General features: G+C 36.1%; 1 protein-coding gene across 6 annotated transcripts in view; it reads right to left on the reverse strand.

The window, feature by feature from the left end:
* Positions 1-18,127, reverse strand: part of LOC127881997 (polyamine-transporting ATPase 13A3-like) — a 563,467-nt gene that overhangs the window by 481,326 nt on the left and 64,014 nt on the right. For 4 of the 6 annotated variants that reach the window (XR_008050372.1, XR_008050371.1, XM_052430334.1 and 1 more), the window contains exons 17-20: positions 12,261-12,381; positions 11,548-11,672; positions 8,298-8,473; positions 1,258-1,296 (exon numbers count right to left, since the gene is read on the reverse strand). Coding sequence is in view for 4 of the 6 variants with exons in the window: in XM_052430334.1 (XP_052286294.1) it covers positions 1,258-1,296; positions 8,298-8,473; positions 11,548-11,672; positions 12,261-12,381 (461 nt within the window). In the remaining 2 variants the exon portion in view is untranslated. The remainder of the gene's footprint in view (positions 1-1,257; positions 1,297-8,297; positions 8,474-11,547; positions 11,673-12,260; positions 12,382-18,127) is intronic. The other 2 variants (XM_052430335.1, XM_052430332.1) reach the window with 1 other exon arrangement.

The raw sequence follows: 18,127 nt of genomic DNA on the forward strand, positions 1-18,127 counted from the left end.
TTCAAAAGGTCATACAACTGCTTCAAGGAGACAAACAAGGTGTGCACTATTATTTTCTTGTTTTTTTTAAAGAGCGAATAAAATAATTAGGACAAAGTTTATTATTTTTGTTTACTCTGATAACAGGGTTGAGTGACACTATATTATTTATAAAAGACTATAGTCCAGGAATGAAACCAATTCAGTTTGAGTGAAATGAGAAATCAAGGCAAGTTTCACATTTTCTCAAAGTAAGAAATAATAAGAACATGCTAAATACCGTAATTACTTTATGTTTTCGGACACTTTCAGTTTTCAGACACCCGCTTTTTTAGCAAAAACAATTATTTTTCATGACTCTTAATTTTCCGACACTCGTGTTTTCGTCCATAATTAATGTCTCTAAGTTTTCGGACAGTATATTTTACAGCGCTATTTAACCGAATTTCGGTCCTGTTTTTGATACCTAATGACACTTCGATCATGGTGTTTTACAACCATTTGAACATCACAAAAACATGGAAGGTTTATGTCTGACAGCCACAGACCATTACATTTGCGTTATTTGGTAAATGACCTTGTAAACCGGTATTAAACAATGGTTTCTTCTGATAGCATAAGCGTTATGACAATTACCAGGGGGTAGTGCCAATTAACAGTTCAATTATCTACCGCAATTGTTCTACCCCTTTTCAGTAAAATAACTGTGACAAACACTAAACGCTTCAAAGTGTGATGCACCCTATTGCAAGTTTTACGAACAATTAGACAACAACTATCAGATATAAACAAACAAAGAATCTGTAGTTTGCTTTTTTGAATTACAGGTTCATACTAGCGAGTATTGGTACATCACATGCTCATCTTTTAACTCGTTGGTCAAAGTAAAACCTTGAAGTAATTTCTATCAAATAAATTAAGCATTTAAAATTATTTAAAATGCAGTGCAAACATATACAACTGTAATTTATACTACACGGCATGGTATTTTTCAAGCGAGTGCTATTACAGGTAGTCGTTGATACAATTTACGCTATTTTTGAACACACAATTTTCGACTTAAGTTTTCAAACACCTGTTTAATGTGAATATTTTTTGTATCTAAGTTTTAGGACACAAACAAAATTAATTATTTTTAAGTGTTCGAAAACATAGAGTAATTACGGTATTCCAATTAAAAACTGAAGTAATCAACTGAAAAAGGAATCTTAATTTAAGCAAGAGCAACTTTTCAACTCAAACAAAGAATACACCGTACATTGTTTAGCTTGCAATTACCTTTTGATTTTGATAAGAAGGGGGTAAAAATGGGGTTTCCTGAAAAGTGTAAATTTGTGAATTGGAAAGGTGAAGATAATATTGGATGGACAAATATTTCAAAACATTACTATGTCTGCTTATTGTCCTGCAAAATTGGAAGTTACCTGATAAATTGACAAGCCAACCCTCATTAAAACTCTATCCAATACAATCACAGATTTTAAAGAATTGTTTTAATCTTAAAGAGAATTAAAAAATATTCAACAATTAATGTTATGCTGCAAGGCTACCTCAAACACATCACCATTAAGGAAAATTATTGTGCATATTCATTTCACACAATGACAAAAAAGTGTGATAAAGAGTGTGAAACTTAAATGTAAAAACAAGAAGGCCTGAAAGGCCCAAAGTCGCTCACCTGAGATAAAAAGAAATGACCTGTTCTTTGCAGCCCAAAATATCAATGGAACAAATGTTCTAACCAAGTTTCATGAAGAATGAACAACAAGTGGCCCCTTGGCGACCATGTTTTTTTAACAGACCTGAACCATTTTTTAACTCTCCCAAGATATGTCCTCATTTCATGAAGATTGGGCAAAAAATGTGTCTTCTAGACTGTCCACTTAAAACTGCCCCACTCCCTGGCGGCCATGTTTTTCCACTGATCACGACCATTTTCAAACTTGTCCGAGACATCCACATAACTAATGTTTTGACAAAATTTCATGATGTTTAGGCAAAAAATGTGACTTCTAGAGTGTTCACAAGCTTTTTTACCATATAAATATAAGGAAAAAGACCCCCCCCCCCCCCCATTATCGAACTCAACTGTTGTATCTAAGTGTGGTAGTGGGGTCTCCTTCGCATACGCAAATGAACCGGTCACAGGACCGTTACGAGTTACGTGACTTTAAGAGCACTTATGTAATGCGGAAATATTTATTTGACAAACGCTTATTTCCGGTCAGGATGACACCACTGACTGGTTGTAATTCAATTAACTAAAGGCGTCCAGCCAGAGACGCCTGAATACACTCACAGAATTTGTTTATTCCAAGAACTCGGAAAATGAAGAACAATGACAGAGAATTAAGAACAGGTACAAGCCAAGTCTAAGGAATCTACATGTAAGTATCGTTACAAAAATGAACAAGATACCGCAAATACCTTAATGAATGTAAAAAGAAGTTCACAATCTGTCAAAAAACTGACATAAATACTAGTTACTGTAAGTCTAGAAAGTGCTTCAAAAATCTAGTTTTCAAAATAGGTCAAACTTAATCTAAAGAACAATATTTATGGAGATTAGGAAACTTCATTGAATCAAATGTAAAAATAAGAAGAATTTACTAAAGTTATTTAAATAAAATAGAGTCTTTCTAATTTAAAAATGCCAAATAAAAATAATCTAAATAATAAGAATAATTTAGAAAATAATGCCAAAATGTCTTGATGCTGGTGTTAAATTAATTTAGAGTTTAATTATTTCAAAATTCAAACCTTTTTCAAGAGCTGTTACCTTTTCAAGACAGTATCAAGAGTTGATTAAAACAGCCAAAAACAGCTCATTTTATACAGTTCATAAGAAATCACTGGCAGAGTAGTATATTTTGCCTCAGAACAGTCCATTTATCAATGATCAATATCTTCCTGAATTCATACATGCCATAATTTTTTAGGTCCAAAGCGGGACATTACATAAAAAATTGTCGGGACATTTGACCAAAAAGCGGGACACCTAAAACGATCTATCATTTCACCTTTACTGTAGTCAGTATAGTACTAACAAATACTCTTGATACTTTTATTCAAGACATAAAACATCTGATATGAAGCATGGAATCTAAAACGTAACAATAACAGTTTTATAAAATAATACAATAGCAAACAACGAGGATAATATTCATCTTTTTAGAGTACAAAATCTAGAACATTACGAAAACAATACTCATTATATTAATTTCAATGGCAAACATTAACGCAGGGGAGGCTATTCAGTACACTGAAAGTACGGGTTACAGTAAACTATCTACCGAACAGTTACACACGGAATGCGCGGCCGTACACATTTCCGAGGTAGGTTTTTGGTGGAAGCAAACCGTCTTTGTGTTCATTTTAACTCTCAACAACGCCTCAACCGTTTTTACACCAACAAAAACAAAAAGACAAAAGAAGTCTATGGATTTTTTTCTTTTTCATAAAAAAAGAAGACTATGGATGCTTTACTCGAATTATTTTTCTCTAATGTTAATAATCATATTTTGTTTTCTTCTTATATACACATATTAAACTGAATTGTGAATTGTCAGGCGCTGTATTGGGGTAGTGTCAAACTGTGATGAATACCAACACGTTGTTTTTATTACAATAACACAAGACAAGATGGGTACCACTTTTACTGTTTGTTGCGATGTTTTTTTTAAGCATGTATCCATGCGCAGTTTGTTACTTGTCAATTGTCGCGGCTTAATTGGAGTAGGGTCAAACTGTCATGCATAGCACCTCGTTGTTTTTAGCTTAATTGGAGTAGGGTCAAGCTGTCATGCATAGCACCTCGTTGTTTTATAACAATTACACCCAATTACACTAGACAGGATGGGTATCACTTATTGGACTGTTTGTTGCGATTTTGGTATATTGCACATTCGGATTATCCCGCTATTTATGAACTAAACATTGAATGTAAAAGACTCATTAATGACGTAGAGTTAATATTAATGACGTAGAGTTAATTTTACAAAACAATTGTTTTGTAAACCGTTTCAAACAAATACAAAAATAAACACATTTTCAACATTTATTTCATTATAATACAACTATCGATAGCAATAAGCGACCACTATCTTGAAGACCACCATGGTGTGAATGCCTGATGAAATCAATAATTAGCCGATAAATCGCTGATAAGGTGTCATAAACAACACTGGTACACACGATAAGTAGAATCGGATTGTTATTTGGGGGCAATAAAGGGATTAGCGGGGGAAAGTGTTAGCGAAACAGAGCTTGAATAGCGAATTTTATTGGGAACCTATAGACCTTACATCGTTTTTTACGAATGTCGGGACAAATCGTCTCATATCGGGACGGCGGGACAAAGGGCCCAAAAGCGGGACTGTCCCGTCGAGATCGGGACGTATGGCATGTATGCTGAATTCCAGAGCAGAACTAAAAATAGATTACTGAACCAGGTTAAACAAGGGAGATAAATACTGCAAAATCATGTACATGTTGTCTTTCTTTCAGCTATCTCTTAGTTGATAGGCTTATCATAAGTGCTTATGGCTAAAACAGTTATGTTAATAACAAGGGCTGTTTGTAAAACATGCATGCCCCCCTATATGGGCTATAAGTTGTAGTAGCAGCCATTGTGTGAATACGTTTTTTGTCACTGTGAACGGTGGTGGTGGTGGTTGTGGTGGTGGCAGCAGAAGAAATAATAGTAGTAGTAGTAGTAGTAGTAGTAGTAGTAGTAGTAGTTGTAGTAGTAGTAGTAGTAGTAGCAGTAGAAGTAGTAGTAGTAGAAGTAGTAGTAGTAGTAGTAGTAGTAGTAGTAGTAGTAGTAGTAGTAGAAGAAGTAGTAGTAGTAGTAGTAGTAGTAATAGTAGTAGAGTAGTAGTAGTAGTAGTAGTAGAAGTAGTAGTAGTAGTAGAAGAAGAAGTAGTAGTAGTAGTAGCAGCAGCAGCAGCAGCATCAGTAGTAGTAGAAGTAGTAGTAGTAGTAGTAATATGCATTACAAAATGCAGTTAGCCTTACATTTGGTAAAATTTAAATATATTACAAGGGAGGCAAATGCTGTAACAATAAATTTAAACTTATTGCATTTGTTTCCCCTGTATATAAGAAATATATATAATAGTGTATTACCTACCCTGTCCTGCTTATATTTATATTAATCAACAAAATTAAACATTAACACAATATATAATATACAAAATATACAAAAAATCTCATATTCTGATAATATGTTTACTGATCCACTGTATTTTACTAAAAGGATGATGTTTCATTGGACTGATAATTATAGATTTAGGATTACAGACCAGTTGCTTCAGTAATATTGTTCAGAGTGTGCCCTGTTGGCCGCATATGCATTCTTGAGTTATTATTCAAAAACCATTTTACTATTTCGAGACACCGTGACCTTGACCTTTGACCTCAAAATCATCTGCGAGTCATGATCAATGTGCCTATGAAGTTTCATGATCCTAGGCCCAAGCGTTCTTGAGTTATCGTATGACAACCACCTGGTGGACGGACGGACCGACCGACCGACATGAGCAAAGCAATATACCCCCTCTTCTTCGAAGGGGGGCATAATGAAAATTCTGTGTTATGAAAAATTACAAAATAGAGTTAAAGTTTCATAATAATGACATAATAAAACCAAACTTTACTACACAGGAAACAAATGTTCTGACCAAATTTCATGAAGATTGGGCAAACTAGAGTGTTAACAATCTTGACGATGTACATTGTGTAAGTAAAAATAAACTGTCTGTCTGTCTGTCTGTCTGTCTGTCTGTCTGTCTGTTAACAAGATTTTACTATAGACATATATAGCCATATAAGGACAAATGCCCCACCCCTTAGCAGCCATGTTTTTAAAGCAAAGGTTACCATTTTTAGCTCATCCAAGATATCATAAGGACAAATCTTCTGAGTAAGTTTCATGAAGATCTAAAAATAAATGTGGCCTCTAGAGTGTTAACAAGGTTTTACTATAGCCATATAAGGAAAAATGCCCCGCCCCCTGGCAGCCATGTTTTTCAACCAACCAGCATCTTTTTTCGAACTCATCCAAGATATCAGTGGGACAAATCTTCTGAGCAAGTTTCATGGAGATCAGACAATAAATGTGGTCTCTAGAGTGTTAACAAGATTTTACTATAGCCATATATAGCCATATAAGGAAAAATGCCCTGCCCCTTGGCAGCCATGTTTTTCAAGCAAACGTAACCATTTTCGAACTCATGCAAGATATAATTGAGACCAATCTTCTGAGCAAGTTTCATGAAGATCTGAAAATAAATGTGGCCTCTAGAGTGTTAACAAGATTTTACTATAGCCATATAAGGAAAAATGCCCCGCCCCTTGGAAGCCATTTTTTTCAAGCCAACATAATTATTTTCAAACTCATCCAAGATATCATTGAGACCAATCTTCTGACCAAATTTCATGCAGATTGAACAATAAATGTGGCCTCTAGTGTGTTAACAAGGCAAATGTTGACGCCGCACGACGGACGACGGACAAAAGGCGATCACAAAAGCTCACCATCAGCATGTTGTGCTCAGGTGAGCTAATAAGTGTGCATGAAATATTATTGGATCCAGCCAACACTTGACAAAAGTTATAATTCTCAAATGAAAATGATTTCATTTTTTTAATCAAATCTACACCAATTACAGCAGAAACATTGACCATCCCAAATACTTTATTATTGTCTTTAAAACATTTAAAACACAAACAATGAAATATAATATTTGAAGCCATAAACTAAAAATCAATTCTTTGCAGTTAGAATTACAACTTTTGTTTAATGTTCCTACTACATAATAGCCCACAAAAAAAACCAACAAGTACAATCAAAACACAATACATGTATATCCGTGAGGACATTATGACATTTTTCAAATGATGCACCCATGGGCACACATTTTTACATTTTAATAAGAAAAACAAATGAGCAGTGATCTGTGAAAATGGAGTCTAATGCATGTGCGTAAAGTGTTGACCAAGACTTTCTTAAAATGAAAAATATCATACAAGTGTAAAGTTTGGTCCGTGATTAGCCTGTGCGGACTGCACACATACAAGTGTAAAGTTTGGTCCGTGATTAGCCTGTGCGGACTGCACACATACAAGTGTAAAGTTTGGTCCGTGTTTAGCCTGTGCGGACTGCACACATACAAGTGTAAAGTTTGGTCCGTGATTAGCCTGTGCAGACTGCACACATACAAGTGTAAAGTTTGGTCCGTGATTAGCCTGTGCGGACTGCACACATACAAGTGTAAAGTTTGGTCCGTGATTAGCCTGTGCGGACTGCACACATACAAGTGTAAAGTTTGGTCCGTGATTAGCCTGTGCGGACTGCACAGGATAATCTGGGACGACACTTTAGGCACATGCATTAAACTCCTTTTTCACAGAACACGACCCAAATGTATTTTTATGTAATCAGGTATATTTTGTAGTTTGTTTTCATAGTAAACGTGGTTTACAATTATATAATTTCAGTGGTATAAAACTATTAACTTAAAAAAAATAGATTGTATTAACACTTGTTCATACTTGTAATTCAAATAAGTTCCAATGTCACATATTAAATGGCTCAAATCTAGACATTTTTAGAGTAAAGAGTGACAGCTCCAATTTAGACATTTTTAGAGAAAAGAGTGATGCACTAGATTTTGAACATATCATAGTGTTTTGACTATAGTAATTTAAATAAAGTAATCACTACAACATAAAGAAAAATCATTACTTGCGTATAATTGCTTTTCTAAAAGCTTTGATGAACATAAAAGCAATGACCATATGAACAGTATATTTTGAAAGCTGGGCTTACTGTATGTACGTAAGGACTTATCCCAGATTTGCCTGTGTAGTCCACGTAGGCTTATCAGGAGCAAGATTTTCTGATTTTTTATGCAAATTTTTGTTTAAAGTAAGTCCCTTCTTAACAAAAATCCAGTCTATGTGAACAGTGTTGTCTCCTCCCTTAACCCATTTATGCCTAGCGTCCTGAAAAAAAGGACTTTGCAAACAGCGTAGACCCAGATGAGACGCCGCATGATGCGGCGTCTCATCTGGGTCTGCGCTGTTTGCTTACAGGAATTTCTGTAAGAAATATTCTAAATATAGAAATAGGTATACCAGACATCGCTAATTTTGGAAATAAATTGATCCAATTTAGAAGGATGGGAGAGTCCACTAGGCATAAATGGGTTAAACTGTGCACTAGCTAATCTGAGAAAACACTTTAGGCACAGTTTTAAGCCCTCTTTTCTTACGTATTTTGTGCAACAACCCTGTTCCTTGGGGCATATTATTACCTCATTATCAGAGGATGCATCAACGTTGTCTGATGACGTCGCTTCCAATGGTTCCCATATGATTTTTGGTCCGCCTCCGTTCTCTGGCCTCGATGCCTTCACCATGACAACAGTATCACGCGGCTCTATCATTCCACAGTTGCGGCCAACACAGACGGCAGTGTCTAATCTGTCACCTACAATCGCAACAAAGACATGATATCATAAATCTCATAAAGTATACCAAGATATATCACAGAGCACATAACAGATCAATGTGTTTTCACCATTTTAGGAATGGGGCCAGCATCCAGGTCCTTTTGGATTGGGAAAAATAGCAGCTTTTCACTAAAAGTGGTTAATCCTTTGCATGCTGGGAAATTTGTAGTCTGCTAAAATGTTGTCTGCTGAATTTCTAAAATTAGCATTTTCTTCGATTTTTTTCAAAGAATATTATCAGAATAGCAAACAGTTTGGATCCTGATGAGACGCCACAGAACATCATCTGGATCCAAACTGTTTGCAAAGGCCTTCAAAATTCGGTTCCCGCACTAAAAGTGGTAAAACTTATAGAGCTTGATGGGAGAACTAGATGTTCAGAACTTAAGTTTCAGATCAATTTTTTTGTTTGTTTGTTTAAACCTTCAATTGGAAATGTTTAGGTCCCATTACAGAATATGTACTTTTTTCAATTGGCAATGAGGCAGAATACCAGCAACAAATATGACTGTAAAAAACTCACTTCAGATTTCATGATAATGTTATTAGAAACCACATGAAACAAACCACAAATTAAACCATAATATACAAGATCTCAAGATATCACAAATCAAGATATCAAAAATCCAGTTTAACCCTTTGCATGCTGGGAAATTTGTCGTCTGCTAAAATGTCGTCTGTTGAATTTCTAAAATTAGCATTTTCTTCGATTTTTTTTCAAAGAATACCATCAGAATAGCAAACAGTTTGGATCCTGATGAGACGCCACGTTCTGTGGCGTCTCATCTGGATCCAAACTGTTTGCAAAGGCCTTTAAAATCCGGTTCCAGCGCTAAAAGGATTAAGAAATCCTGCTATCACACATAACAAGACAAATCATCATGGTGATGATCACAAATTACATCAAAACATATCACAATTAAAACTCAGCTATCAATATGACAAAAAAATATAATGATAGTTGTAATCAACACAAGTGACAGTGTCTGATCTCTCATCTACAGTGACATAAAAGGTAACACCATAATATCTGAGTATCAAACAGAGGAAGGTGCGATTGCTTGACAATATTAATTTTGTTTGCATTGCAAGGATAATGTGATATCCACAAACCCGCAGTTTTATAATGAAAGTCTTGTCTAGAGCTTGTCTGAGTAGTAACTACATGTAGCATCCTTTCAATAATTCATGAAAATGTTTGTGGCAAGTTGTGTAAATTAAACAAGATGTGTTTGTGAAACACTATGCCCACCCCCCCACCCCCAATATATTTGACCTTTGACCTTGAAGGATAACCTTGACCGTTCACCACTCAAAATGTGCAGTTCCATAAGATACACATGCATGCCAAATATCAAGTTGCTATCATCAATATTGTGAAAGTTATGGCCAATGTTAAAGTTTGACGCAAACAAACAGACAGACCAACAAACAGACAGGGCAAAAACAGTTATTTTCATAGGATATTATTATGTGTGCTATAATTGCTTCAAGTTCGAACATTTGATACTGATAGATTTATATATTTCCCTTTACGGCAATATTGAATGTTCGTGCTTTAAGTCAGAGCAGGTTTATAGTAAAAAGTGACCGTAGGGTGTGGCCAGTTTTGACCCCAAGGCATAATAGAAAGAAAGAGTGAAGAGAACCACTTGACAACATAACATACCCAATATTAAACCTCTGGGACTTTTTGGTTTCAAAGTAAAAAGCTTTTTAAAGGTATTTTGATATGTATGTCTGTATCAACTACCCCCTCATGGTGGCCAGTTTTGAACCCAGTCCGCACAGGCTAATCTGAGACGACACTTAATGCATATGCATTATGCCCAGTTTTCTCAGAACACGACAAATATATATATTTATATATATATATAACAGCGATATCTTCCTTTGTTAACGAGTGCTGGAAAATGGCACTCTCCCAATTGGGAAAAAAAACCTACACATTTCCCAATCGCTTTCCAAAAAATTGCCAATTTAAGGTTTCCAAATTATCATTTTTTTGTATATAAATAAAATGCAAAATTCAGTTATTTTCCCTATGCAGCTCTACGACTTAAACCTAAGTTAATATCATATTGACAACTTGACAACATTTAGTCATCAATTTTAAAATATTTGGGAGCAAAAAATCAAATACACCAATTTCTTAATGTGAAGACTTCACGACACAAATTTTTAATATAAATTTTTAATGCAAATTTTTCCTGATTGGGCTGGTAACGGTTCTTTTCACGATTGGGCATAACAAATTGCTGTAAAAATGAAAAATTCTTAAGGGAAACTTATAATGTTACACACATTTTAAGTTGATAAAGGGACATCACTTTAATAATTTGTCCGAAAGGGCCATATCAATTACACATGAACAACTTCACTTCATGAAGACAAATCCCAGAACCTTTAAATGCTATAGTGTATATTGAGCCTTGCTAGAGGAAAACTGGCTTTAGTGGATGTGCATTAAGTGTCCTCTCGCATTAGACTGTGTAGTCTGCACAAGCTAATCTGAGACGACACTTTTCACCTAAACACTTTTCACCTAAACACTTTTCACCTAAACACTTTTCACCTAAACACTTTTCACCTAAACACTTTTCACCTAAACTGGATTTTTGCTAAGAAAAGACTACATTTAAACAAACAAGAGATGTGTTTGTCAGAAACACAATGCCTCTAATGCACCACTTTGAAGCCATATATTTGACCTTTGACCTTCAGGGATGAACTTGACCTTGACCTTTCACAACTCAAAATGTGTTGCTCCATGAGATACAAATGCATGCCAAATATCAAGTTGCTATCTTCAATATTGCAAAAGTTACGACCAAGGTTAAAGTTTGTGACACATACAATGACAGACACATACAAAGACAGACAGACAGACGGGCCAAAAACAATATACCCCGGATCAATCGATCCATGGGCATAAAAATGCCATACAGCAAAAAGTGTTGCCCCTAATAAGCCTGTGCAGTCTGCACAGGCTAATCCATTACAACACTTTATGCACATGGGTTAAGCCCAGTTTTCCCACAACTTGTTTTACCTGTGATCATGCAGCAACGGATATTGGCGGCAAGCAGTGTCCTGATGACTGGCTTCGACTGCATCTTCAACTTGTTCTGGAACACCAGCAGGCCGCTGAATGTCAGATCACTCTCAGCCTCCTCTCTGTAATAACATCAAGATAGGCAAGCTTTAACCCTTTACCAGGTCCATGTCAAGGTCAAAACAAGGTCAGTTGATGTGGTGGTGATGAGAGTGTTCATAGATATCATCCATGCAAATATAAAAGCTTTGTACCTAGTATAGTTGTTTTTTAAAGATGAAACATCATTCTGGTTAACCCAGGGACAGACTACAGAACCATGTAGGGTGGGGGGGGGGGCATATAAAGTACAATAATTTTAGTAATTTCATCATCATACATAATATTTTGATCTGACCTTGACATTCTCCAAGCCTGGTGCAAAGAGACCCTGTGATCAAGATTTTTATATGGAAACTACATAAAGGAACGGTGTTTAATACATGTGCGTAAAGTGTCGTCACATTTTAGCCTGTGCAGTCTGCACAAGCTAATCAGTGACAACACTTTCATTTGAAACTGGATTTTCGCTAAAAAGATACTACTTTTAAAACTAAAAACCGCAAAAGCGAAATACGTCCTACAATATTAGCTTTGGCAGACTGCACAGGCTAATCTGTGGTTAAACCTAACGCACATGAGAGGAAGGCTAAAATACATGCCAAACTGACCTTGACATTCTTTGTGCCTGGTGCCAGGACACCTTGTGATCCAGCTGTTTCCAGGCCAGGCCAAGCACTCTAAACCCCTGCAGGCAGTACCGGTTCATCACAGAGTGCAAGTCTTCTGGTACTGTAACAGTCAACAGTATACTTAACCTATTCCCACTCAGAGGCAAAGTGAAAATGGCTCTATGCAACCACCAAAAAACCAGAATGGCATGGCAGTAACTCCCAGTCTGTTCAGGTTTTATGCTGTTTGCTTCTCATTAATATCTTAGGGTTCAAAATGAAGCCTTTAAAAAATGAAATAGTAAACAAGAGGGTCTGAAAGGCCCAAAGTCGCTCACCTGAGATAACAAGATATTAATGGGAAAAATCTTCTGACCAAGTTTCATGAAGAACGGAAAATAAATGTGGCCTCTAGAGTGTAAACAAGGTTTTACTATAGCCATATAAGGAAAAATGCCCCGCCCCTGGCAGCTATGTTTTTCAATCAACTGGTATCATTTTTTAACTCTTCCAAGATATTATCGGGATGAATCTTCTGACCAAGTTTCATGAAGATCGGACAGTAAATGTGGTCTCTAGAGTGTTAACAAGATTTTACTACAGCCATATAAGTAAAAATGCCCCGCCCTTGGAAGCCAAGTTTTTCAAGCAAACACAATTATTTTCAAACTCATCCAAGATACTGTATCATTGAGACCAATCTTCTAACCAAGTTTCATGAAGATCGGAAAATAAATGTGGCCTTTAGAGTGTTAACAAGGTTTTACTATAGCAATATAAGGAAAAATGCGCCGCCCCCCTGGCGACCATGTTTTTTAACCAACTGGCATCATTTTCGAACTTGTCCAAGATATTATTAGGATGAATTGTCTGACCAAGTTTCATGAAGATTGGACAATAAATGTTGCCTCTAGAGTGTTAACAAGATTTTACTATAGCAATATATACACTGTAGCCATATAAGGAAAAATGCCCTGCCCCTTGGTAGCAATATTTTTCAAGCAAACATTACCATTTTTTAACTCTTCCAAGATATCATTGGGACAAATCTTCTTAGCAAGTTTCATGAAGATCAGAAAATAAATGTGGCCTCTAGAGTGTTAACAAGGTTTTACTATAGGGCCAAGAAGAAAAATAGTTGTGTTTCCGGTCACCCGACCGACCCTATCTTTTTGGGGCCGACCCAAAAACTTATTATCCAATATTTGCCTTTTTTGTTAATTTTTCCCCGTCGAGTTCCGAGTTCGGCGATTTTTTTTCCATCTCCGTCCGGTCGAATTCGGCGATTACCAGAATTATTGTATTGTGACTTGCAAAATAACATCCCGTCGCCGCGAACGCTTTATATTATACACATTGTGCAATTGGGGGACCAGCCTGTTTTTCCCGCAAAATCGATATCCGGCGTTCCGTTTGATTGTAAACATGGCGTCGTCCATTTTGTCCGTCAATTTGAACAAATGTTTTCATCATGCCGGAACAAAGTCTTTGAATTCTTATTCAAACTCCATGACTTTAAAGAATGTATGGCACAGATACCACCCAGCACAGTCGAAGCGATCGAAACTGGAAGTTCGTGGGTTTGCTGCTGAAGAAAAGGTGAGTTTTTTTGTCTGTTGGACAGTCGAGCTTACAATGAAACGTACAAATATCCTCTTTGTATTAAAGAAAAGGAATACTATATATATAAGGAATATTATATATATATATATTATATATATATTTATATATATTTATATATATTATATATAAACCTTTTTTCACTTTCAAAAGCAATAATACTCATGCAACATAATAAAAAGCATGTCCACCTGTAGCTCATCTTGTCTTGTCAAAATTTGATATATTCTGTTGTATTTGTGTACCCAAAGACTATTAAAACACAAGAAATTTGCATTTTGGATTGAAGTCACAAAGATGAGTTCACTCCTTTCCACCTATCGCCACAGTTATGTGCCTTAATATTTGATACAGCAGACAACTTTCAAAAAGCATTGTGGCAAAAAAGAAATTGCTTATCAAAAGTACTACCTCCTTTTGCAACATTACTTTTTAGAACTATTTACATATAAAAGGTTTTTCACAATTTTAAAGAACTAAAAGTAGTCTGCAGCAAAATAAAAATTTTCACCTTCAGATGGTAAAGATTTAACATTGTGTGAAATATCTAACAACAAATATTTGATATAACTGATCCAAACTGCTATATTTAGATATTAGAACAGTGTTTAACACTTTACACTGCTTTATGGAAAACATGAAAAATAAAAAGAATTTTAAATAATAATAAGTTTTTCCTACCTACCGACCCTACTTTTTTTCAGGAGGTGACCTGAAACACAACTATTTTTCTTTTTGGCCTAGCCATATAAGGAAAAATGCCCCGCCCCTTGGCAGCCATGTTTTTCAACCAACAGGCATCATTTTCGAATTGGTCAAAGATATTATTGGGATGAATGTTCTGATTAAGTTTCATGAAGATCAGACAATAAATGTGGCTTCTAGAGTGTTAACAAGATTTTACTTAAGCCATATATAGCCATATAAGGAAATATGGCCCGCCCCTTGGCAGCCATGTTTTTCAAGCTAACATGACCATTTTCAAACTCATCCAAGATATCATTGAGACCAATCTTCTGACCAAATTTCATGAAGATTGGACAAAATAAATGTGGCCTCTAGAGAGTAAACAAGGCAAATGTTGACGATGCACAACGGACAAAAGGCGATCACAAAAGCTCGCTCAGGTGAGCTAAAAAGGAGTTTAATTCAATTTGATTTTTGAAGGGACTTGAAATGCGTCAAAAATGCGTATTTGAGTGGTAGAGAGTCAACACATTGTATTGAGGTCCACAGTTCATGAATCAAACAATTTCCAAAACAAACAAGATATGTGTTTGTAAGAAACACTATGTCCCCTTTTGCACCGCTTTAAAGATATATATTTGACCTTTGACCTTTCACCACTTAAGATGTGCAGCTCTATGAGATACACATGCATTCAAAATATCAAGTTGCTATCTTCAATATTGCAAAAGTTATGGCAAATGTTCAAGTTTGACGCAAACACACAAACAAACAAACCAACAAACCAACAGACAGGGCAAAAACAATATATCCCCATCAATAGTGGTGGGGGATATAAACAAGAGCACCGCCTTGCGGGTGCAGACCGCTCATCTATTTTCTTTTTAAAGGTGAAGGGACTCGCATTTTCAATCACAAAGAAGGGAGGAGTGGAGTGAAGAGGGGTGTATAGTGTGGGGTTGTGGACATTTATTACATTATCTTCCAAAAAAGCGAAAAAAAAAAAAAAAAAAAAATCGGGGGGGGGGGGGGGGGGGGGGGGTTTGGGTGCGATGGTTGGACAGTATTTCAAACATAACCGTTTAAAAAAAAAAAAGGGGGAGGGTATAGTGTGAGGGTGTGGTGATAATTTGTGAGATGATCTTAAAAAAAAAAAAAAAAATCAAAAAAAAAAAATTGGGGGGTGGGTGGGGTGGGGGGGTGGGGTGGGGGTATAGTGTGAGGGTGTGGTGGTCATTTGTGAGATGATCTTAAAAAAAAAAAAAAATTAGGGGGGGGGGGGGGAGGGGGGGGGGAGGGCACGGGGGATGGTTTGGGTGAAGTCTATTGTGGTATGTCAGGTAAGAGTAGTTTCATCAAAGTATCAATCAAATCTAATCATAAATAAAGAAGTTATGGCAATTTTTGCAAAATTTAATAATTTGACCTTGAGAGTCAAGGTCATTCAAAGGTCAAAGTAAAATTCAAGTTGCCAGGTACAGTAACCTCATGATAGCATGTAAGTATTTGAAGTTTGAAAGCAATAGCCTTGATACTTCGAGTGGATCGAAACACAAAATTTAACCATATATTAAAAGTTACTAAGTCAAAAAAGGGCCATAATTCCATAACAATGACAACCAGAGTTATGCAACTTGTCCTTTTACTGTACCCTTATGATAGTTTGTGAGTGTTCCAAGTATGAAAGCAATATCTATGATACTTTAGGGGTAAAGTGGACCAAAACATAAATCTTAACCAAATTTTCAATTTTCTAAGTATAAAGGGCCCATAATTCCGTCCAAATGCCAGTCAGAGTTACATAACTTTGCCTGCACCGTCCCCTTATGATAGTTCATAAATCTTGCAAGTATGAAAGCAATAGCTTTGATACTGTAGGAATAAAGTGGACCTAAACACAAAACTTAATCAAATTTTCAATTTTCTAAGTATAAAAAGGGCACATAATTCTGTCAAAATGCCAGTCAGAGTTACATTACTTTGCCTGCACAGTCCCCTTATGATAGTTAGTAAGTGTTGCAAGTATGAAAGCAATAGCTTTGATGCTTAAGGAATAAAATGGACCTAAACACAAAACTTAACCAAAATTGTCAATTTTCTAAGTATAAAAAGGGCACATAATTCTGTCAAAATGCATGCCAGAGTTATCTAACTTTGCCTGCCCAGTCCCCTCATGATAGTAAGTAAGTGTACCAAGTTTGAATGCAATAGCATTGATACTTACTGAGAAAAGTGGAACTAAACGCAAAACTTAACCAAAATTTTCAATTTTTTAAGTATAAAAAGGGCAAATAATTCTGTCAAAATGCACGCCAGAGTTATCTAACTTTGCCTGCCCAGTCCCCTCATGATAGTAAGTAAGTGTACCAAGTTTGAATGCAATAGCATTGATACTTTCTGAGAAAAGTGGACCTAAACGCAAAACTTAACCGGACGCCGACGCCAACGCCAACGCCGACGCCAAGGTGATGACAATAGCTCATAATTTTTTTTCAAAAAATAGATGAGCTAAAAATACATTTGTAATCTGATTTTTTTATGCAGTTTAAATAATAAGTTCTAAATATTATGCAGCTTACTTTTATATGTAAATGTTACATACATATATACTTAACTAGGAAAACAAGAAATACAACAACATGGGAATTGTGTTCTTTACATATGTTATACTTTCATGGGTAGCCCAAATTTTAAGACATTTAAAAGAATATTGCTCATCGGAGATTATTGTATCATAATAGTTTGTACAGCATTTAAAGCTGATAAATAAATTGACAACTGTTGTCTATAAAGCCCCAAAATATTAGAGTGAGACCTATCACATGAGAAAAGGGGTCCTATGGCATTAGCTCCGTCAGGTCAGCAGCTAGGCTATCCGATAGTGAGACCATCAGACCTTTCATGACTTCAACACTTTCCCACTCAGAAGCAAAGTGAACATGGCTATGTGCAAACAGCATAAAACCAGAACAGCCTGCTAGTAACTCTCAGCCTGTTCAGGTTTTATGCTGTTTGCCACTCATCAGTATCTAAGGGTTGGAAACGAAGCCTTAAAAACTTTAATTAGTAAGAAAGGTCTTTAATACAAGGGCTGTTTGTAAAACATGCATGCCCCCCATATGGGCTGTCCATTGTAGTGGCAGCCATTGTGTGAGTACGATTTTTGTCACTGTGACCTTGACCTTTGACCTAGTGACCTGAAAATCAATAGGGATCATCTGCGAGTCAAGATCAATGTACCTATGAAGTGTCATGATCCTAGGCAAAAGCGTTCTTGAGTTATCATCCGAAAATCATTTTACTTTTTCGGGTCACTGTGACCTTGACCTTTGACCTTGTGACCTCAAAATCAATAGGGGTCATCTGCAAGTCATGATCAATCTACCTATGAAGTTTCATGATCCTAGGCGTATGCGTTCTTGAGTTATCATCCGAAAACCATTTTACTATTTCAGGTCACCGTGACCTTGACCTTTGACCTAGTGACCTCAAAAACAATAGGGGTCATCTGCAAGTCATGATCAATCTACCCATGAAGTTTCATGATCCTATTAGGCGTA

This window comes from Dreissena polymorpha, chromosome 5 (assembly GCF_020536995.1).
Source record: "Dreissena polymorpha isolate Duluth1 chromosome 5, UMN_Dpol_1.0, whole genome shotgun sequence".
NCBI classification, from domain to species: domain Eukaryota; kingdom Metazoa; phylum Mollusca; class Bivalvia; order Myida; family Dreissenidae; genus Dreissena; species Dreissena polymorpha.